Source organism: Triturus cristatus, chromosome 1_2, assembly GCF_964204655.1.
Source record: "Triturus cristatus chromosome 1_2, aTriCri1.1, whole genome shotgun sequence".
Lineage (NCBI taxonomy): Eukaryota > Metazoa > Chordata > Amphibia > Caudata > Salamandridae > Triturus > Triturus cristatus.
Window position 1 is genome coordinate 1,006,857,785 of NC_140580.1, and position 23,800 is coordinate 1,006,881,584.

The 23,800-nt window shown below is 48.3% G+C and overlaps 1 protein-coding gene across 10 annotated transcripts in view; it reads left to right on the forward strand.

Annotated features, from left to right (window-relative positions):
* EHMT1 (euchromatic histone lysine methyltransferase 1) overlaps positions 1–23,800 on the forward strand; it is a 1,124,912-nt gene that overhangs the window by 741,314 nt on the left and 359,798 nt on the right. For all 10 annotated transcript variants that reach the window (XM_085611576.1, XM_085611658.1, XM_085611650.1 and 7 more), the window contains 2 exons: positions 19,373–19,477; positions 21,157–21,311. In XM_085611576.1, the coding sequence (XP_085467702.1) occupies positions 19,373–19,477; positions 21,157–21,311 (260 nt within the window). The remainder of the gene's footprint in view (positions 1–19,372; positions 19,478–21,156; positions 21,312–23,800) is intronic.

The following is a 23,800-nucleotide window of genomic DNA, read 5'->3' on the forward strand; positions in this document are numbered from 1 at the left end:
CTCCGGTTTCACCCCATTATCAGTCTTGTGAAGGTTTATGATTGCCGTGAATATGAGGATTCCAAGGCTAACAATCCGCTTTCTGCTCTAACCTTTTCTCCTTACTATGTTGAAAGGGTGATTTTTTTTTTTCACACAAAGGCTGTGTGGATCATTCACTGCATTTTTTTCTTCCAGAGCTGGGACACTACAAAAAAAGATGACATGTTTGTAGCTTTTCATGTACTTGCAATGCATTTATCTGCTATCAAGCGTTGGACGCGCATGCTTGCAAGTACTTCAAAAATGTTTTGAGTCACAAGATACTTTCAGTGCACCAGGACAAAGGCGCCATCTCTGATTATATTTCTGCCTTCATGTTCAAATCTTCCAGTTCTGGGACCAACAACCTCTTCTCTTTAACCTCCAGTGGGTGCTAATCATTGAGAATCGGACTCCAGTGACAGAAAAACTTTACACTTGATCAAGGGCTGAGTAGGTTTTTACTCTGACTTCCATGCTGCTTTTACGAGGAAACTCCGGTCATCTTGAGAATGATCGTTGGGGAGGCGTTGTTTTGCAGGAAATGCCCTTCCAATTCTGTCCTAAGTCTAATTTGAAATCTCCATATTCCCAACAGATTTGTATCTAACTTCTGCTTGTCTCTGGAGCACAAGGAGGCAATCTGCTTGGTGTTTAGAGGTTCAGGTGCAAGAAGACCATCCATTACAGGTGTGAATGCCACTGAGCACAGCACAAGATGTAGCATCAATACTCTTTCAAGACACCAGACCTGTTTTGACATGAGGACCTCATTGGTATCCAACAATAAGAGGCTTGGGCTTCATGTATCCATGTATGTCAGGGAGAGCAAAGCCTGCAAGCTCTTTCCGCCAAAGCTTCAGAAGAGGAGGCATGCAAACATATGCTGTTATTGTTGCAGCTTCTGATGCATTTTTAGTTCTACTGGGGAACAGAAAAACTTTAATGGACTGACCTAAGAATGCAGATTGCTGCCTATTGCATGCTGTTGATATTGTGTCTGGTGAGCAGAATCACAGCTGGATCCGTGTAGCGCTGTCTGGCGACGCAGGGGAGCTACTGCTGGGGGAACAACACTGGTCAGCATCAAGAAAAGGTTTTGTAGCCGAGCAAACTCCCAACAAATACCATCGAGTGATGACAGTCCTCAATATAGCCTGGTCTAAAGCACACTGAGCCTCTCCCTTTGGAGATAAAATTGACACCAAGATCACTGCCCAAACTGTGCGCCAAGTCAACTCCGAGGGCCCTTTCAACACTGAGGTCCGAAGAGCCCAAGGTACCACTAGCAAAGGAACGCGACTGCAGGCAAAGGTGGCGGTTCATATACTGAAATACTTTGAAGACATCTACTAAGCCACCGCCTGGACATTTCCCTGTGCCTAAACAGCATGAAGACAAGTCTACCAGCCCTCCTCTGGAGCCTCTTCCTCACAGGCAATCACTACCACCACCTTCTCCACAACAGCCATATTCCCCACCCCCGTTCACATGCGCCAACAAGTTCTCCCCAGAAGTCAGCAGAGGTAGCACATTTTGTCAATTACACTCCATTTTACCAACTTACAAAACACATTTCACATCATTTATTTATTTATTTATTTGTTAAAATTATAAGGCGCATAGCTACCAAAAAGGTTTCCCAGCGCAACTAAACAGGAAAAAATACAAGCAGCCAAGCTATCCACAATCTATTGGTTGAATAACCACGCCTTTACATGTCTGCGAAAATTGCTGAAAACAGTTTCCTTCCTAAGAAATAGGGGAAGGGAATTCCAGAGAAGGGGGCCCAGATAAGCAAAGGACCGACCACCCAGACAAGATCCTTGGCACTAAAAACTTAGCCTGAGTAGAGGAACGAAGAGAGCGTGGAGGTAGATAAGAATGAACGATGGCCCTGAAATGCCAGAAACCGGTCCTAGGAAGCTTGTGTTCGAGGCATATGAGCTGCAGATCACACACTGAGGATAAGATCGCCATCTGGTGTTGGGCTCGGATGATTGCAGGTTGTTGTTGTCTTCGGAGAAGTCTTTGGTCACGAGGTTGGTGACTCCTCCCCTGGACAACAGTGCGCATGGGCATCCACTCCATCGGCAGATTGTTTTTTTCCGCCATTGGGTTCGGATGAACTTTTTTCCGCTCCAGCAGAAAACTTCCAGCAATCAATTTAACTCTTTAATCTTCATTTCATCGACGTCGACATCAACTCGGACCGGTTCCGGAAGTGGCTGATGGACAGGACACCCTTCAAAAAATGCCCCCAGTGTGGAGCGAAGTTCCCCCACAGTGACCACCACGAGGTTTGCAACCTCTGCCTGTCGCCGGAACACAACGAGTCCACCTGTCCAGCTTGTTCCGCTTTCCGTTCGAAGAAGACCCTCCGGGACCGAAGAGCTCGACGCCATATTATGGCCAAACCAGCTCCAGAACCGGAGGACATCTTTGCTCAAGATGTTCCCGAAGACGACACCGAAGATCTCGAGATCGTGTCCGAAGCCGACGATTCCGATGACCTCATCACTCCAGGGCAGCGTGTGAGTACCACCCCCCCTGCCCCTGCCCCATCCAAAAAAGCATTGGTCAAGACTCCGCCAGTTGGGCCCAGTCGCGACCGGAAATCCTCTTCAGAAGCCCCGCCCTCGGGCCCGGCTCCGAAGACAACTAAGCCTGTGGGTGGCTCGGGCTCGAGCAAACCTCACCTAATTGTGCCTTTAACACCCTCGGCACCCAAACACCCATTGTTGGCACCGAAACAGGCTCCAAGACCGAAATCTCCTTCGGCACAGAAACGTTCCTCGGCACCGAAGTCTCCACCGGCACCGAAACGTTCTTCAACATCGATGCCTGAAAGTCCATCGGCACCGAAACCTCAGTCGGCACCGAAACCTCAGCCGGCACCGAAACCTCAGCCGGCACCGAAACCTCAGCCGGCACCGAAACCTCAGCCGGCACCGAAACATCAGTCGGCACCGAAACATCAGTCGGCACCGAAAAATCAGTCGGCACCGAAAAATCAGTCGACACCGAAAAATCAGTCGACACCGAAAAAATCATCGGAGCCGACAACTGCGTCCCCGCCGAAACAAGCTCATAAAGACCCGAAGCGGACGTCACAGACACCACCTTCGGAGCCAGATGATCTTTTTCGACCAGATCCTACTCAGAAGCGGATCTATATCAATCCTAAAACGGGACATGTGACTGCCATCCCATATAAAAAGCGGAAGCTGGACACTACACCTCCCCCAGCTCCCATACGGAAAAAGGACTGTGCTACTTCACCACTTCGTCCTTCCTCTCCTGTTTTACCTCCTAACCCGTCCCCCCCTCCTCCTCCTGATTCTCCTTTACCTTTACCTTTACCTATCATTCACCTCCTCCACAGGATGATAATGATGACTTAGGGGGAGGGGCGGACCCTGATTTATTTGATGATCCTGTTGACCCAAACGACCCTTTTACGTTCCCAGACCCAGCACCCATGGATGACTGGTCTTATCCTATACCTGACATGCCTGACCCCACTACCTACCCTTCCAAGCCCTCCCCTCCTGATGACCACCTAGGGTACGGCCAACTTATAAATAGGGCAGCAACATTCCACGGCGTTACTATGCACACAGACGCCATTGAAGAGGACTTCCTCCTTGATACCTTTGAGCAGTCACAAAAGACTGTTCACATACTGCCCATGATCAAAGGGGTCATAAAGCATGCTACTGAAGTCTTTAAAGACCCTGTTCGAGCTAGGGTTCTCAACCCACGCATCGAAAAAAAGTACCGACCAGCCCCGCAAGACCCTGCATACATTAAGGCCCAGCTCCCTTTAGACTCCCTAGTCGTATCAAATGCCAGGAAGCGCGCTAACTCACAGACAACTGGAGAAACGCCTCCCCCAGACAAGGAGTCTAAGCTTTTAGAAGCCTCGGGCAAACGGGTCGCCGCGCAGGCGGCTAACCATTGGCGTATTGCGAATACCCAGGCCCTGTTAGCCAGGTATGATAGAGCGCATTATGACCAACTTGAGGACCTTATGCAACATCTGCCTGAACCCTTTAAGTCCCAGGCCTCTGACCTCATCCAAGAAGGCAAATTAATATCTAATGCCTCCATTAAATGCGCCTTAGATGCAGCAGACACTGCTTCTAGAGCGGTCAATACTGGCGTCTTACTCAGACGACATGCCTGGCTCCGTATTTCCGGTTTTAAACCGGAGGTTCAAACCGCAATTCTAGCTCAACCTTTCAACCAAGAGCAGCTATTTGGCCCTGCAGTGGATACTGCATTAGAAAAAATGAAAAAGGATAATGAAACTGCCAAGTCTATGGGAGCACTGCAGTCTCATCAAAACCGGGGTTCCTTTCGTCGCTCCTTTTATAGAGGAGGCTCCAAAAACACATCAACTGAGACCACGTCCACCTTTAAAAATTCTGGACAAACATCCCCTAACAGAGGTTACTTCCGGGGAGGTTATAGGGGAAACAATAACAAAGGTCGAGGACGGGGCAACAACAACAACACCCGCACCTCACCAGCCACCAAACAGTGACTTGCCACCACTCCCCCCAGACCATTCCACTCCGGTCGGGGGGCGACTCCAACAATTCCTGCCTGTCTGGACTTCCATCACCACAGACAGGTGGGTAAGACAAATTATCCAGTCTGGCTACTGCCTCGAACTCATACAATCCCCCCCAAACATACCGCCCAAACAACGTCCAATGTCCTCGCATCATCTCTCTCTCCTCAAACAAGAAGTTCAATCCCTGTTACAAAAACATGCGATAGAACCAGTCCCCCTTCAACATCAGGGAAAAGGGGTATATTCTCTATACTTCCTCATTCCCAAAAAGGACAAAACACTAAGGCCCATACTGGATCTCAGACTACTAAACCAGTATATACATTCGGATCATTTTCACATGACCACTCTCCAACAAGTCCTCCCACTTTTACAGCAGGGAGACTTCCTCGCCACATTGGACCTCAAGGACGCATACTTTCACATCCCTATGCATCCCGCTCACAGAAAATATCTACGATTTGTGGTAGATGGGCAACACTGTCAATTTACAGTTCTCCCATTCGGAGTAACAACAGCACCCAGAGTGTTCACCAAGTGCCTAGCAGTCGTGGCAGCGCATCTCAGAAGACAACAGATCCATGTCTTCCCCTATCTGGACGATTGGCTCATAAAAGCCAATACATACCAAAAATGCGTTCTCCACACTCATCGCACGATTCAAACTCTCCACGATTTGGGATTCACTATCAACTACCCCAAATCCCACCTACAACCTTCCCACTTACATCAGTATCTAGGAGCAACCATAGATACATCCAAAGCCATTGCCTATCCCAGCACAGCCAGGATAGCCAGTATACAAAATCTCATCTCTCAATTTCAAACTCATCCATCTCTTCCAGCAAGAGTGTTCATGCAGCTCCTAGGCATGATGGCGTCCTGCATCTCCATAGTCCCACACGCACGACTTCAAATGCGTCCCTTACAAGAATGCTTAGCACAACAGTGGAACCAAGCTCACGGACAACTTACCGATCTGGTGTTGGTGGACAGTCGCTCACTTCGATCACTGAAATGGTGGAACACCATCAACCTGTCCAAAGGGAGACCGTTCTTAGAGCCTCTTCCACAAGTTGTGCTAACTACAGACGCATCTCTCACGGGGTGGGGAGCCCACCTCCTTCACCATACCACTCAGGGCAGATGGACCAGTCAACAGAAACTGCTCCACATCAACCACCTGGAACTCTTAGCAGTGTTCCTAGCACTAAAATCCTTTCAAATTCACCTAAAGAACAAAACTGTCCTCATACGCACAGACAACATGACGACAATGTATTATATACAGAAACAGGGAGGGACACACTCTCTCCAACTGTCCCAACTGGCACAGCAAATCTGGAGATGGGCAATTCCCCAAAACATCTATCTGTTAGCAGAACATCTCCCAGGGATCCACAACCAAGTGGCCGACCTCCTAAGTCGCCACACACAACAGATCCACGAATGGGAACTACACCCCAAGGTTCTACTCCCCTTCTTCCAGAAGTGGGGACAACCAGACATAGACCTGTTCGCCACTCCCGAAAACACAAAATGCCCAACCTTCGCCGCCAGGTTTCCACACCCACAGTCGAAGGGCAATGCCCTATGGATGAACTGGTCAGGCAGATTTGCGTACGCCTTTCCGCCTCTCCCACTAGTTCCATTTGTGGTACGCAAACTGAAACAACAGTCACTAACACTAATACTAGTGGCTCCCACTTGGGCACGTCAACCGTGGTTCACCACACTTCTGGAACTATCTTTAGTTCCACATCAAAAGCTACGCCTCTCCCCGGATCTGTTAACCCAGAACCATGGAGAAATCAGACACCCAGATCCTCAAACACTGAACCTAGCGATCTGGCTCCTGAGGTCTTAGAGTTCGGTTACCTCAATCTCCCTCCAGACTGTATGAATATCATAAAAGAAGCCAGACGCCCTACTACTAGAGCGTGTTATGCCGCTAAATGGAAACGATTTGCCATCTACTGCGCTAATAATAACATACATCCATTGGATGCTTCCATCCAAAACATCATTTGCTATCTACTACACTTGCAAAGATGCAATCTAGCGTATTCCTCTATACGATTACACCTAGCAGCCTTGGCAGCCTACTTGCAAAATAGGCAACACCTGTCCCTTTTTAAGGTACCAGCCATCAAAGCGTTTATGGAAGGTCTCAAAAGGATTCTTCCCCCAAGATTGCCACCTGCCCCAGTGTGGAATCTCAATGTGGTCCTAACAAGACTCATGGGCCCCCCATTTGAACCTATGCACAAATGTGAATTGCAATTCCTAACATGGAAGGTAGCCTTCCTTATCGCAATCACTTCCCTGCGCAGAGTAAGTGAAATACAAGCCCTTACACTTGAAGAACCTTTCTTACAACTACACCGTAACAAAGTGGTTCTTAGGACAAACCCTAAATTTCTTCCAAAAGTGATTTCCCCTTTCCACCTTAACCAATCAGTAGAATTACCGGTCTTTTTCCCAAATCCAGACTCGGTAGCTGAAAGGGCCCTACATACCTTAGATGTTAAAAGAGCATTGCTTTATTACATCGACAGAACAAAACCTTTTCGAAAGACAAAACAACTCTTTGTTGCTTTCGCGCCACCACACAAAGGCAACCCAATCTCCAAATCAGGGATAGCCAGGTGGATAGTTAAATGCATCCAAATATGCTACCTCAAGGCTAAACGTACACTCACAGTTCCCCCTAGGGCGCACTCCACGCGTAAAATAGGGGCTTCTATGGCCTTCTTAGGCAATATTCCCTTAGAAGACATTTGCAAGGCAGCCACATGGTCTACCACGCATACCTTCACTAAACACTATTGTGTTGACGTGCAGGCCAAACAACAGGCCTCCGTGGGCCAGGCTGTCCTAAAAACTTTATTTCAAACTGCTGCAACGGATACAGGCGACCACCGCTAAGGGGAGCACTGCTGTATAATCTATCCTCAGTGTGTGATCTGCAGCTCATATGCCTCGAACGGAATATGCTACTTACCAGTATGCATCTGTTCTTGGCATGTAGAGCTGCAGAGTCACACACGCCCGCCCGCCTCCCCGGGACCTGTATCTGTTCCAGCATCCGTCTTACTTAGACATTACACATGGACATCCTTTCTTTCTTTTCTATATACTCCATCTTTTCCCATCATGGCGAAAAACAATCTGCCGATGGAGTGGATGCCCATGCGCACTGTTGTCCAGGGGAGGAGTCACCAACCTCGTGACCAAAGACTTCTCCGAAGACAACAACAACCTGCAATCATCCGAGCCCAACACCAGATGGCGATCTTATCCTCAGTGTGTGACTCTGCAGCTCTACATGCCAAGAACAGATGCATACTGGTAAGTAGCATATTCCTTCCGGTCCAGGGAAGGCATGGCTTGGCAGTTCGGGCTGGACTGTTCCCATGAGGCACAGGGTCAGACTGATTTGCATATGGCCATGTCTGAACTGGGGTGGCAGAGTGGACTAAAGAACGGTGATGGATCAAACCCAGATCTGTTGACTGGGTGTGAGTGTTTGATTGGTTCTGATGCTCCGTCCATCACCACCCCCTTTTGTACCGCTTTGTACGCCATAAGTTGGCAGGGTATGCTCAGACGTGAGTCCCTTGCTCACTTTGCCACTGGATTCAAGCAAGCCTGGCTGAAGACGGCTGAAATGCCAGAAACCGGTCCTAGGAAGCTTGTTTCCGGTCCAGGGAAGGCCTGGCTTGGCAGTTCGGGCTGGACTGTTCCCATGAGGCACAGGGTCAGACTGATTTGCATATGTCTGAACTGGGGTGGCAGAGTGGGCTAAAGAACGGTGATGGATCAAACCCAGATCTGTTGACTGGGTGTGAGTGTTTGATTGGTTCTGATGCTCCGTCCATCACCACCCCCTTTTGTACCGCTTTGTTCGCCATAAGTTGGCAGGGTATGCTCAGACGTGAGTTCCTTGCTCACTTTGCCACTGGATTCAAGCAAGCCTGGCTGAAGACGGCTGAAATGCCAGAAACCGGTCCTAGGAAGCTTGTTTCCGGTCCAGGGAAGGCATGGCTTGGCAGTTCGGGCTGGACTGTTCCCATGAGGCACAGGGTCAGACTGATTTGCATATGGCCATGTCTGAACTGGGGTGGCAGAGTGGGCTAAAGAACGGTGATGGATCAAACCCAGATCTGTTGACTGGGTGTGAGTGTTTGATTGGTTCTGATGCTCCGTCCATCACCACCCCCTTTTGTACCGCTTTGTTCGCCATAAGTTGGCAGGGTATGCTCAGACGTGAGTCCCTTGCTCACTTTGCCACTGGATTCAAGCAAGCCTGGCTGAAGACGGCTGAAATGCCAGAAACCGGTCCTAGGAAGCTTGTTTCCGGTCCAGGGAAGGCATGGCTTGGCAGTTCGGGCTGGACTGTTCCCATGAGGCACAGGGTCAGACTGATTTGCATATGGCCATGTCTGAACTGGGGTGGCAGAGTGGGCTAAAGAACGGTGATGGATCAAACCCAGATCTGTTGACTGGGTGTGAGTGTTTGATTGGTTCTGATGCTCCGTCCATCACCACCCCCTTTTGTACTGCTTAAATATTATGGGGCACTGCCAGACTTCACTTTAAACATATAGCTCAGGGTCTTGAACTTTACACGGCACTCAACCCTGAGCCAATGAAGCTCACGAAGAGAGCTAGAAACAGAGGACATACGCGGGATCTGGCAAAGCAACCTAGCCGCCGCGTTCTGCACCACTTGCAGTCTGCGTATCACATCCTTATTGGCTCCCAAATATAGGATGTTGCCGTAGTCCAGTCTAGATGTGATAAGTGCTTGGGCTACTGTTTTTTGTGTAGAACTAGGCAACATCCAAAGGATCTTCCTGACCCATTTCAGGATTTTGAAGCAGATAGAAGCCACTTTTACTGCTTGCTGCTTCATTGAAAGTTGATTGTCGATAACCATACCCAGATTACGAACTTGAGTGGTGGGTATAGGGAAAATTCCCATTTCAGGCAGCCAGTGCTGAGGACCCCAGAGGTCTCTATTCTTTCCCAAAACAAGGACCTATGTTTTATCCCCATTCAGTTTCAGTGAGTTGGCTTCCATCCATCCAGCAATTTTCCTCAGACCTGTCTGAAGAGAAGATGACCTAGAAAACCTATTTGCCGACAAGGAAAAGATTATTTGAGTATCATCGGCATAGAAGAAGATAGACAGTCCTGCTTCTTCGGCAATATTTGCCAGCGGCTTAACATAAATGTTAAACAATGAAGGGCTCAAAATGGAGCCTTGAGGAACACCGTAAGGAGATAAATGAATTTTCGATGCTGCCTCAGAAGAAAAGACCTGAAAAGTTTGATTGGTCAGAAAGTCACTGAGCCAATTAAGGGCTTGGCCAACAACCCCCAGAGCTGTCAGTAACACCAGATGAGACACCGTGTCAAAGGCGGCGCTTAAGTGAAGCAGAATAAGCGCCGCTGTCTCCCCGGCATCCAAGTGACCACATAACTTCTCTGTGACCCCCAAAAGCGCTGTCTCAGTCGAGAAACCTTCTCAGAAGCCTGACTGCGAAGGATGTTAAAAATTCTGGGTGGCAACAAATTTAGATAGTTGAATGTTAATGTTTTTCCAAAATTTTGGAATAGACTGGAAGCAGAGAAATAGGGCGAAAGTTGGACAACTGCTCTGGATCAGCATTAGCTTTTTTTTAAAGCGGGAGAACCGTGGCCTGCTTCCACTCAGCAGGTATAGTAGATTCACGAATGGAAGCATTCAGTAACTCCATAAGCACTTTCAACGCTAAATGAAATGGGAAATTGGAAATGGGAAATCAAGGCCAACCCCACCAGGAGGGTTCAAAGTTGGGAATCCATATATTGGATTGTAATGCCCTCACACACCTTTCCTGACATTGACCTCTGAGGAACAGCATAACCTTCTTCTTTAAGACTTTCTCTGGGGCATTTATGCTGGACCTCCCTCTCTGTAGAGAAAAAAGCCCCCTAGTCCCTTCTTTGTAGATAGATGCCAATAAAAACCCACATATATTGTAAACTTGATACTTGGGCTTGAACTCAATAAAAGATTCATCCAGTTCATTAATGTTGATTTACTCTGTAATCTTAAGCGTGATGTAAAACACAAGATTTAGCTAATGAATTTTATTGCACCTTCACTCAATTCTATCACACATTATAAATTACATTAATACATAAATGAATAATTGATGCCCTATTGAACTATAATAAAGCAAATGTGTTGTACATACACAGTTATTACTAAATGTAGCATGTCTTCATAATGAAAAATGTGTTCTATATATATATATATATATAATGCAGAAAATACAAAGAATGCGTTGGTACCCTCTAATTGGCATCCACATGTTGTGTGCCTAAATCACTACCTTGGGTAGCTCTACCTGTGTAATTTCTAGCATTGGATTTAAACTGAACCACAGCATACAGCACGAAGTTCACTTTGTTGTTCTCAGTCACAGTTATGATAAAGTGTGATATTCATGGTCCCAGCACACTTTAAAAAAGGAGAATCGTTATTAAGATACTGTTTCCGAATGTTGTGAAAGCTACCAGGGCTTTAATCTTTATTGGCTTCACAGGAATGAATTATGGTTTTCAAATTAAACCTGGCTGGAAATTGCTTATTAAACCGTCCTAAATAGTGAACCGAATGTTTGTTCTTTCAATAAAAAAAAAAGTTATTTGTGACAGTGCAACAGTCATTTAAACTTTGTTGTATTTGTGTATACCTCTATGGGAGGAAAAAGTTTACTTCTTTCATCTGTAGGCATTCAAGCGATTGCAGGAGAAAATGGTGCTTATTCAAACAAAAATTTAAAGCACCCCTCTAACCTGGCAGCATTTCATTAAAGGAGAAACTAGGTGTAGTAAAGTGCCCCTCTTTGCCTGATGTTGCTTTTTGACTAAGTGTGCCCTGGGTTCCTGCCAACCAGGTACCCAGGGCCTATTTAATTTCCCTAAAACTGTACTGTTGCACACCCAATTGGCAACTTTCTGGCCACATGTAAGTCCATTGTGAAAAGTACCATGGTACCAAGTGCCCTGAGACAAGGGAAAGCTTCTAAGGACTGCAGCACATATTGTGCCATCCTTCGAAGCCCTGTACCCTAACACACTCACACTGCCATTGCAGGCTGCAGGTTTTGGTGCAAAGCAAAGTGCCGTGCCTACAATCCACTGCCTATGGCGTGGGTAAGCCACCCCTCATGCATGAGCCCTGTACCCCTACAGTGTCTTAATCCATTCTTAGACATTGTAATTGAAGTAAAGCCATAAAGAGTATTTGGTCCAGTATTTTGCCATTACGAACTCCACAGCACCATAATGTCTTTACTGAAATTTGGGAAGTTTGGTAACCAACGTCTCAGCACATTAAACACACACTGATGCCAATGTGAGACTTAATGGAAAATGTACACAGAGGGCATCTTAGAGATGCCCCCTGAAAAACGACCTAAGTCTAGTGTCCTGGCTACTCACCAGCTGCCACCCCCAGACATGTTTCCGGACCACTGGGTCGAGAACCTCCCGCTCTCGGGGTCCTGAAACAAAGCACATCCTGGGCTGGGGTGCCAAATCTCCTCCCCAAGGATGGGCAGGGTCCACAAAGGGAAACCTTCAACGGCTTGCCGCCTTTATGAGCTGACCCAGCCATTTGCTTCTCCCAGCAATTGTCCCCCACCGGTTCTGACCTCCACTTTAGGTGAGAGAATCGGCGGGAAAACCAAGATGGAGGAGAGGTGTGCCCACCTTTGCCAACCCCACCTCTCAGGTGGGTGAGGCGAGGTGAAGCACAACTTTCGATTCTCGTCATTTTGAAGATGGGGGTACCCAGCCAACCAGTGTGAGGCTTATGCCCCCCTCCCACTGGAGGGTGGCTTAATAGGGGGTGTACCCACCCCAAGGAAGGGTCCCATTGGTCCCTACCTGAAACGCCCCTAAAGTTAGTATTTAGGGGCAACCCCGAACCTTGCCTCCTCAGACAGGCAAAAAGGACCGAAGAGCCGTGCTGAAGGTAGAGGAGGAGGAGGACACCAACTGACTTGGCCCCAGCCCTACCAGCCTTTCCCGACCTCTAGCTGCTCCCATAGAAATCCAGTGCGTCTTGCAGCCAGCAACAACCCAGAACCTTGAGGACCTGCCCTGCCTTCACTAAAAAGACTTTGTCTCCTGTGAGCACCGGATTTGCTCACCAACAGCCTCTGGCTCTGGCCAAATCCGCGAGTCTGCACCTGATGCCCCTGGCCCGAGTTAGTGGCCTATCACCACAAAGAAGTCTCCCCAGCGATCCTGACTTGGGATCTGGTGATCCCTGACCTACCTCATGTCTCCTGATGATGCCTGACCCACCTATCTGAGGGATTCCCACCGACCGCAACCTGAGTCGGTAAGGAAAACCTGATGCCAAAAGATACCCCTGCATCAGTCGCCCCACAGCCTTGGGTGGCCCAACCGACGGTGTCCCGGCATCCCACAACATCTCAACTTGCCTCTCCTACTGGTGGTCGCCTCCAGAAAATGTTCGTGCCCGAGCCTGCAGTGTTTGTTCTGACCCGAACTTCCGCATTGAAACCAATAGGGCTCCCTACGTCGATCCTGCACCCGCCACCCCAGTGCCGCTGTGGGTGCACCTTGTGTGCTATCTTGGATTCCCCTTTGCCCAAAGCTAAACCCTAGGAGCTTTGCTCCCACATCCAAGTGGCTTGCCCATGAGCAGCCACTAACCCGAGGCCCCCTATTCCCCCATTGGATAACATTGGGCCTCAACACTGTGCACCTGGCTGCCCTAGTGCAGATGAGGGTGCTTTTTAAGTGCATCCTTCACCCTGGGGAACCCTTGTTCTAACCCTACAAACCCAACTCCCAAAACCAATTACTCACCTTTAAACCAATAACCTGATTTTCTCCCATAGAACTGCATTGACAGTTTTTCTGTGGGAAAGGTTCGAAGTGTGGACTTGAGAATTGTATGAAAACCTAAGAAACTGTGTTTTGACTAAAACGGACTTACATCTGAAAGAGACACGTTAGTGATATAATCCTTACCTTAGAATATCCCCAGGCGTCAGACTGGATCCGGAAAGTTTTTCGTCAGCAGTACCCCTGCTCGTCAATAGATGGCGTCGTGCGGCTCCGCGTCCGACGCTGGCGTCGTATGCGCTGAGATGACGTCACGGAGATTACTTAGGCACCACCCATGTGCGCTGACGTCAGTTCTTTGTTTTTCCATGCCAGCAAGCACAAATCCAGTTATAGCACGTACCCTAGTCTCTTTTTGACTAACTTTTTTTGGGGACTTTTTGTCTCTACTTGTTTTAAGTCTTTGACTCCTGGTGCCACGTAGGGATGCCTGGGTTGAAATCCTGCGGGGCCTGCTGCCGTACGATGTCGGTGGCCGTCCCCCATGGCGTCTGTCTCTACTGTCTCTACTGTCTGGATTGCGACCATGACTCCCGGTCATGTTCCAACTGTCTGGCCATGGCTTCGAAGGCTTTGCGGGAGCGGTCCCGAAAGCTGCTGGAGGCCCGGCAGTCGTCTCCGCGCCATTCGTGTTCCAGGGGTCGCTCGAGGGACCGACCGTGGAGCCACCATCATTTCTCCTTGGGGTCCAAGTCTTCACCCCCTGAATCGGGTAATAGACGTCACAAGAAAAAGTCGAAGAAGCGTGTACGCTCTCTGACCTCCACCGTTGGTCTCCGGGCGCGGACAAGGGGGCCAGAGGTCCTTCCCCTGCAGCTCTGTTGGAGCCTGAGAGTCCCGCTGCCTTCCCGCCCTACCCGGGTCCGTTAGCGACTCCAGCCCAGTTGCAAGAGTTTTTTGCCACCATGGAGCGCCTTTTCAAGCCTAGGGCATCCGCCTGCGTGCCTTCGGGCCCCGGGGTCTCGATTGAGGGCCCTTACTTGCCTGCGGCGGCTCCGTCGTTGCAAGGTCCTTTGCCGGCGGCTCCTGCGCCCTCTGCGGCTCCGTGCCCGGCGCTGGACTGGGGTCCGTTCGTCCCACCTCCGCCCTTGCCCGAGTTTCCGGGCAATTTTGCTCCGGCTTGCGACCCTAATTGGGACATTAAGCCGGATCTGCGCCGTTTCCGGCGCCGTTGGAGCATTTGTTATCCCCAGCGCCTCGCCCGCCGCTGCAGCCTGTACCTCGGGCCGTGTAGGGGGGGGGGTGACTGGGAGGGCTTGGAGGACCCTCTTGCACGGCAGTGCGAGTCCGAACATGAGTGGGCGGAGGACTCGGAGGATGCAGGTGGCCTTGACCTCTCCTCTGAGCCTGGGTTTGTGTCTCCTCCCGCTGTCATGGAGGAAGGCGCCACATACACTGTGGTGCTCCGTAGAGCAGCTGAGGCTCTTGACCTTGATCTGCCTAATGTTATCCTCAAGGCGAACCTCCTACTGAAGTGCCTCAGCCGGCCGCAAGTTCTATGGAACCTCTGCTTCCATTCAATGTGGCTGGAGCGTTTCAAGGACTCTCGGGCTACAGCCAAGTCCTTGGGTCTCTCCATCACACGCCCGGCCACATCTACCTTTCGCCCCTGCACGTTCGTTCAGCCAGAGGCCGGCACAGAACCGACCTCAGCGCAGCCGCGGGTGTGGTGGCTGCCGTGGCGGCACTGGGGGCCAGCGTGCGGGTCAGTCCACCTCTGCTCCCGCAGCATCCTCCCCCGCAGCATCCGCCTTAAAGCCTTCCTAGTCTGAGCTTTGGTGTGCACCCCACGCCGGTGGGCGGCAGGATTCAACATCACCTCCCCCACTGGCGCTCTGTCACTTCGGACAGGTGGGTGCTGCAAATTGTCCGAAGGGGCTACTCCCTCCCCTTCGTGTCTGCCGTCCCCCAACCCCCACCGGCCATGCCACCTCAGTTCCACCGCATGTCAGGGGATCACTTGGCGCTTCTCCAAGAGGAAGTCATGGCCCTCTTGGCCAAGGGGGCCATCGAGCGTGTTCTTGGGTCAAAAGTAGGACGTGGTTGTTATTCCCACTACTTTCTGGTCCCCAAGAAGGAGAAAGGAGGCCTGCGCCCCATCTTGGACATCAGGACCGTCAATCGCTTCCTCCGGAAGGAGGAGTTCAAGATGTTGACTCTGGCTCAGGTCTTGGCTGCCCTCGACCCTGGAGACTGGATGGTAGCGTTGGACTTGCAGGACGCATATTTTCACATTCCCGTCCTGCCGGCCCATCGGTGTTACCTGCGGTTCACGGTAGGCCAGGAGCATTTTCAGTTTGCCGTGCTCCCCTTCGGCCTTACCAGCGCCCCTCGGGTGTTCACGAAAGTGATGGTGGTGGTTGCAGCTCATCTGCGCAGGTCAGGGGTGTCAGTCTTCCCCTACCTCGACGACTGGTTGTTGAAGGCGGGCTTGCCCCAGGCAGTCGTCACCCACCTTCAGACTATGACCGTCCTCCTGCATTTGCTGGGGTTCTCCATCAATGTGCCGAAGTCAAACCTGAGTTCCTCTCAGAAGCTCCCTTTCATCGGAGCGGTTCTGGATTTGACGCAGTTTCGGGTTTATCCACCCGAGCAGCGAGTCCGGGATATTCAGGCTATGATTCCGATCTTTCAGTCTCTATCCCGGGTTTCAGTCAGGATGACCCTCCGGCTCCTGGGCCTGATGGCCTCCTGCATTCTGCTAGTGCAACATGCCAGGTGGCATATGCGGGCTCTGCAGTGGGACCTGAAGTTCCAGTTTGCACAGCATCAGGGCAACCTGTCCGATCATGTCCAGATCTCGGAGGGCACTGCACGACAATTGCAGTGGTGGCTCACAAATCGCAATTGGGTCAGTGGCAGATCCCTCTCCCTTCCCCAACCGGAGCACACAGTGGTGACGGATGCGTCCCTCCTGGGATGTGGCGGCCACATGGGAGAGGCGGAGATCCGAGGCCTCTGGTCTCCGACGGAGTCCCGGCTCCATATCAACCTTTTGGAGCTTCGGGCGAACCGACTTGCACTGAAGGCATTTCTTCCCTCTGTCCGGGGAAGTGTAGTGCAGTTGCTCACGGACAACACCACCGCCATGTGGTATTGCAACAAACAGGGCGGGCGGGGTCGTGGACCCTATGTCAGGAGTTTCTGCGCCTCTGGACATGGCTGGAACATCAAGGCATTACCTTGGTGGTTCAACACCTGGCAGGTTCTCTGAACGCCAGGGCGGACAAACTCAGCCGCCGGTGCTTGATGGATCACGAATGGCGTCTGAACTCTGACGTGGCGCAAGGTCTCTTTCTGCAGTGGGGAGAGCCTTGGTTAGATCTATTCGCCACCGAAGAGAACGCGCAATGTCATCAGTTCTGCGCGTTGGAATTTCCAAGGCGGCACTCGTTCGGCGACGCTTTTCGTCGCGATTGAAGCTGCAGTCTGTTGTACGCCTTTCCACCTATACCACTTCCGCCCAGAGTGCTGAAGAAGATTCAGCGCGACCGGGCCCAAGTCATCCTTGTGGCTCTGGATTGGGCACGAAGATACTGGTATCCCAAGCTACTCAACATGGCGATCGATTCCCCGATCAGACTGCCTCTTCTGGATGATCTTCTGTCGCAGCAGCAGGGGACACTCCTCCACCTGAACCTGTGCAGCCTCCACCTCCATGCGTGGAGATTGAGCGGCGACAGTTGACAGCTTTTGATCTTCCTCCCGAAGTCTATGATGTCATTCTGGCAGCCAGGCGTCCCTCCACTAAGACGGTGTACACCTGCAGGTGGAACAAGTTTGTGGCATGGTGCACTGCAAAGTCTGTGGATCCCCTTTCTGCCCCTCTTTCTGAGGTCCTTCTGTTCCTACTATCCTTGGCCCAGCAGGGCTCTGCTCTGGGCACTATCAAAGGTTATCTTTCGGCCCTCTCCGCCTTTCTAAGGCTTCCAGATCAACCTTCTCTCTTTTAAGTCCCCGGTTGCTAACCGTTTCCTGAAAGGCATTACACACACGTTTCCTCCCTTGCCTTTCATAATGCCCCAATGGGACTTAAATCTTGTCTTGACCTACCTGATGTGCGCTCCTTTTGAGCCCCTTCATAACTGTCCTTTACGTCTTCTCACTCTAAAGATGGCTTTCCTGGTAGCTATCACCTCTGCCAGAAGAGTGAGTGAGCTCCAGTCTCTTACTTCTAAACCTCCTTTCCTTTTGTGTTCATCTGGACAAGGTGGTTTTAAGGACCCGTCCTTCTTTCTTGCCAAAGGTTGTCACGCCCCTTCCACATCGGGCAGACCATCACTTTGCCCACCTTCTTTCTGCCTCCGCATCCTTCAAAAGAGGAAGAGAGGCTCCACCGTTTGGACCCAAAACGTGTGCTCTAGTTCTATCTGAAGCGCACACAACAATTCTGGGTGGATGACCAGCTCTTTGTTGGCTACGTGGGTGCCAAAAAAGGTCAGGCCATGCACAAACGAACCATATCTCGGTGGGTCATTCTGTGCATCAAAGCGTTTTACTTGTTGACTAAGAAGGAGCCTCCTGTGGGGCTGCGTGCCCATTCTACCAGGGCGACGGCAGCCACTACTGCCTCGTGAAGTGGCGTTCCCTTGCATGATATTTGTCAGGCAGCTACGTGGGCCTTGCTGCACACGTTTGCCAAGCATTACTGCCTTGACAGTCAAGTCTGGAGAGACGGCTTCTTTGGCCGTTCTGTTCTCCGTGACTTTCTGGTGTAATCTATTCGCAGACCTACCCCCGGGGTTGGTATTGCTGGGGTATCTATTCTAGGGTAAGGAATCTATCACTAACGTGTCTCTTTCAGATGCCCAAGTTACTACTTGTGTAATGATATATCTGTAAGAGACATTAGTTAATGATAGATTCCTTACTGCCCCATCCATCCTCCCCGTTCTCTGAACTGATTCTAGGGTTGAGGTCATCCCTTTCAGGGCCCTAGTTTCATGGCACCAGTGGTTATTTTCTTGCATGGCTCTGCGTTTCTGGAGCGGAAAGTCGTGTACAGAACTGACGTCAGCGCGCATGGGTGGCACCTAAGCAGTCTCTGTGACGTCATCTCTGCGCTTACGATGCCAGCAACGGACGCGGAGCCGCACATCGCCACCTACCGATGCGCAGAGGTACTGCTGACGAAAAACTTTCCAGATCCAGTCTGACACCTGGGGATAGTCTAAGGTAAGGAATAGATCACTAACTAATGTTTTTTACAGATATATCGTTACACAAGTAGAAACTTGTGCTTTTCTCCAGGAAATGTCTGTGTGATAGCTAGGCATATCACACTGAGTAGAAACAGTAATCACAAAGTAACTGCAAAGTAATTTCAACTGTTTCTGAACATTTGGCCTACTAGTAGCGAAACCAACTGCATTATTCTTGAAAAGTACTAGTTTGACTTACCTGCACCAAGTTCTGCTTGGTTCTAAAAATAAAATACAACTAAGAGATACTTGTATACAAAACATTGGTCAGAGTTCAGTCTTTGAGTGTGTGAAATCATTTCTTGCCTAAGTGTGTATAATAAATACTTAACCCTAGGCTATGATGAAGTCTTACTGCTCACCCTCACTACCACTAATGGAGAGTAAGGTATTATCTACTTGTTCCTCTGTAAGCCTTTGGGGATCCCCTGGACTCTGTGCTTACCATACCTGGCTTTGGTCTAGTATATTCAGAGCGAGTTACCTTCAGTAGGCTATGACGGGCTATGTTTTTCTCCCTCAGAGCAAGACTTCCCTGATTTAACATCAATGTCACTGTGTGCTAATCATTCTTTCTTTGGCACTGATCCTGTACACATATTCTTTCCTCTGCTCTTTTTGAAATTAGGATGATGGTGGCTGGACTCCAATGATTTGGGCCACAGAATATAAGCATGTTGAACTAGTAAAGCTCCTGCTTGACCGAGGGGCTGATATTAACATACGGGACAACGTGAGTATCACTACTTTATCATATGTTATGTCAAGTGCTCCTGTTAATATTTCTTGTAGGATGACCAAAAGTAAGAGTAATGCCCTTATGAAATTGGCTCCTCAAACGAATAGGATTGTTCATAGAGTATTCCCTTGCTCCTTTCTTTACAATGTGACTCCAGTTCATACTCTCCTTGCCTGGAGGGTGTTTTTAAATCCCCTGTTTATAATTGTACTTACTCAGATCTGTACTTGTCTCACTGGTTTACAAAATCACTACGTAGTAAAGAGTTTTCTTGGATCACTTCAGTACTGCTGCAAAATTTGAGTCTTGTTCGGGTTCTTACACATAGTAATTAGGGTTCATGGCCTGCTGTACATAAAATGGTCCTCATTTAACAAAGCCCAATTCATTTAAGATTTCTTGCGTGCACTGTTTTGCAATTGAAATGTCACATCTGATATAGTCTGAAGTCAATGTGCTGTATTCAAGCATAGATACTGATTTCAATTAAGGTTCAGATTGCCAAGGCAAACCTTCTAATAATGCAGCTTGGGGACCCTCATGCCTGTGCTGGCTCCGATTGTCTCTGGTCAAAATGTGTTCCCTCCAAATTTGTACATGGTCCCAAATGTTTGTTTTTTGTATAGGTGGTTGTAAAAAAAGAACTGGGTTATTACTCTTAACATGTTGGAATGCTGGATATTCACTGCATTAAAGACACCTCATTATTTCCATGTATGTTCAGAGTCTATCCTGTAAAACATTCAGACTTTTCTGCTCTCTTCATAGTCCCAATGAAATAACCTTCAAATTAGATTTCTATGTATGTTTGCTTTTCACAGTGGTAAGAAAACATTGAAAGTGCCTTTGAAATAAACTTGGCTTGCTACTTGTTTGAAGTAGTGTTAATCTGTATATAGTAACTGCTATCCATACTTGTAAATACTTGGAAAACGTATTAGGTGTCAGAACCTTTTAATTATGTGCAACAAACAGTTAATACTTTGTGGTAAACATAGATTGACTTACCCTTTCTGAAGACTTAGAAAATCAGTATTGAATACAACTGTTTTTCCTGCATTGTAAATTCAGTGGAAGTGTTGATCAGTGACTTGAAGCACTTGGTCAAGAAGGCCTGTATATCAGGCTACCGTTTGAGATTTGGTGGATTTTTGATAATAGGCAGTTGTTGCCAGGCATTAACGGCTTTGAATGCTGGGCAGTTAACAGTTGTTAACAAGTGCAATAAATCTTGATTCATTCTGTTTAACGTCTTCGAAAGAGTCAATCTATATTATGTATTGCATACCTCATGGTTGCAATGCACTGCTATTTGAATTGCAAGATGACGTCCAAATTACAATCCAATTTCTCAGAGACTTCATAAAGCAGTGTATGTTAAACTATTCCCTGCCATATGTCCGAACAATAACATATTCTGTGAAAAATGTAAAGTCAAGTGCTCTATGTAAAACATTGCTGACTAATTGTAGATATTTTTGATGTTCTTGTTCATGACCTCTTCAGTGTCATACAAACTTTTTGTTAAGGATGCCTACATCTTCCAGTGGGCTCACAGGACGAGAAAACAAAGCATGGGATCTGTTATAGTATGGTCTCTGTTGCTGTAAGACTTGTGACCATGAAACTAGCCTCCACTTATGTGTATTCTGTGTTTTTTTTTTTTCCTCTAGGAGGAAAATATATGTCTACATTGGGCAGCCTTTTCTGGTTCTGTTGAGATTGCTGAGATACTGTTAGCAGCCAAGTGTGATTTGCGTGCTGTCAATATTCATGGGGATTCACCACTTCATATTGCAGCTAGAGAGAATCGTTTTGAATGTGTACAGTAAGTATAGTCCATTATTTCATTATTCTTTCTTCTCAAAGTTGTGCATCGGATTACAAAAGTCTGCAAGATGAAAGATAATCTGTAAATCCTGGCCTGTGCTGTATCTGTTTCACTGCATTTTCATTACAGAGATATGTTGGTTGGTAGCAGAACCAATTTTTTTGTAATAAGGCAGATGTACAGAAATTGGCGATAGGACAAGCTTTCCTGGTAATTCTACTTTGTTCTTCTGTCTTGGCTGTACCACAGGTGTAGGAAAGTGGGTTTCTGGTACAGACAGACAGACAGAGAACACACACACACTCACTCTCACTCACTCACTCAGTTTCACTCTCACTTACTCACTGTCTTTTTGCCTGGCTTTTGATGCAACTTTGACTGTAAACTACTGGTTCCCTGATAATCCGTTTCCCAGTGCCAGTGTTCTTTCCCTAAAACTGTACCACGATTGGCACAACTTCAGACCCCTCTGTAAGTCCCTAGTAAATGGTACCCCTGGTACCTAGAGCATTGGGACTGATGAGGGTCTCCTAGGGACCCCTCAGCAAGGGCATGCAAACTGCCACTGCAGCCTGCATACCTTGGTGCAGACAAAAATGACAGTCGACATGGCATACTGCATGTGTGCCAAGTCAAAGCAGCACTGCCTAAGGTATAAGTCACCCCTCTAGCAGGCCTTACTAGCCCTAAGGCAGGGTGCACTATCTCTCTGGTGTAGGTATATCTGTGTGCACAGATATACCCCTACAATATTTAAGTCTATCTTAATATTGTAAGTGCCAGGGAAGCCATTGAGAGTAAAGGGGCTGAAACTCAACAACTTGATTTCCCTAGCACCATGATAACTTCACTGAACCCAGGAGTATTTGGTACCAAACAACTCCTCTTAATAAACCCACACTGATGCTAGTGTTGTATTTATTAAAACATGTACCCAGAAAGCATCTCAGGGGTGCCCCTAAACACCTATAAATCTTGGTGTGGTCTTAGACTGGTTTTAAGCTGCCTGCCACCACTAACCATGTTTCCTGCCCTGCCCTCTGAGGCCAGAAACAAAGCCCATCCTGGGCATATGTTACACCTCCTCCCCTAGGCTGAGCACAGTGCTCAAGAGGAAAGCTTCAAAGGCCTTGCCATCTTTGTAATGCAACCCCAACCCTACGTCCCCTAGCAGATGAACTTACCTGGGCCTCTCTGGGTTTTCCTCGTTCAGCTTCCTGGCCTGAGCCTGCAGCCTTTTCAAAACTGATGTCTCCCATTGAGATACATTGGGCACCCGGCGCTGTGTTCGCACTCTGCACCCGGCCTCCTCCGTGCCACTGAGGGTGTAAGTTTGGTGCTGCCTTGTGCCCACATCCTTACTTTAACCCCAGAAGACCGACCCCGCTTTACTCACCTCTGAGCAGTGCATCTTCAATCACCCCCAGTCTCCATTGGTTAACATTTGGTGCCCGACCCCAAATTTGACCTTTGGACCCACCGTCCCTGTGCCGCTGGTGGTACACTCTTGGTACTAATTTGAACCCTGCCTGGTGTTGACCTGAAACCCAGAAGACTAGATTTGTACTTAATTTCAAACTGCATTCTTTTTTTCCTCCCATAGGTTAACATTGCTGAAATAAAAAAGTGTCCCCTTTTAAAGTGAAAAGTATATATTTTCTTTAAACGTATTTTCTTGTTAACATACATATTGGTCTTAAAATCTTGAAAGAAGCTTATTTTTTTAAATTGGGGTGGATCTCCTTTTTGAGTGGTGTGCATAGCACTGTGTCATTGTGTGTGTGTGTCTTACACTCCTCTGTGTTAGGCCTCACTCTGCTCAACCACACTACCACAAATAGAGCACTTCGGGTTTACATTAAGCCTGTACACTTCTGGGGGAGTCTCTGGACTCTTTTCACGATCTACCTAGTTGTTGCTATACCACAGAAAGAGCCAGCTTCCTACAGCAGGGCACTCTACTTCATACCCCCTTTTTTTTGTGTTCTTACACCAATTACTTCTCTGACATTTAAAATACAGTAATGCACTTGTGGCATCTATGCATATGCTCTAGAAGGCCCTAAGCACCTTATTATTTGGTAAGCTTAGTTGGCCAGTGGATTGTTTTAAGTTCACCATTATGAAACTGCATAGATTCTTTTAACTCATTCACATTGAAGAAATCTTCAAAGTGCTCATCTCCTTCATATTGCATAATACAACAATTTATTTTTAAGCACTGCAAGAATCGGACATCACTCCACAAGAAGGATAGTGAGGACTTTTTGCAAGAAATCTGCACTGTTGATGTGAATAATAGCATACATTTACCAGAAATTAAACTAGGTGGACAATAATGTCAGCATAGAGAAGCATGTTGATAGGCAGCCCTTGAGAAATTTGTATAGTTGTATAGTCACTTTTTCATGTGAACTTATTAAAACTGCATCGCTGGAGAAGAGGAAGTTATTTAACTGCAGCTAAATGCCACCAACATTGGTAGA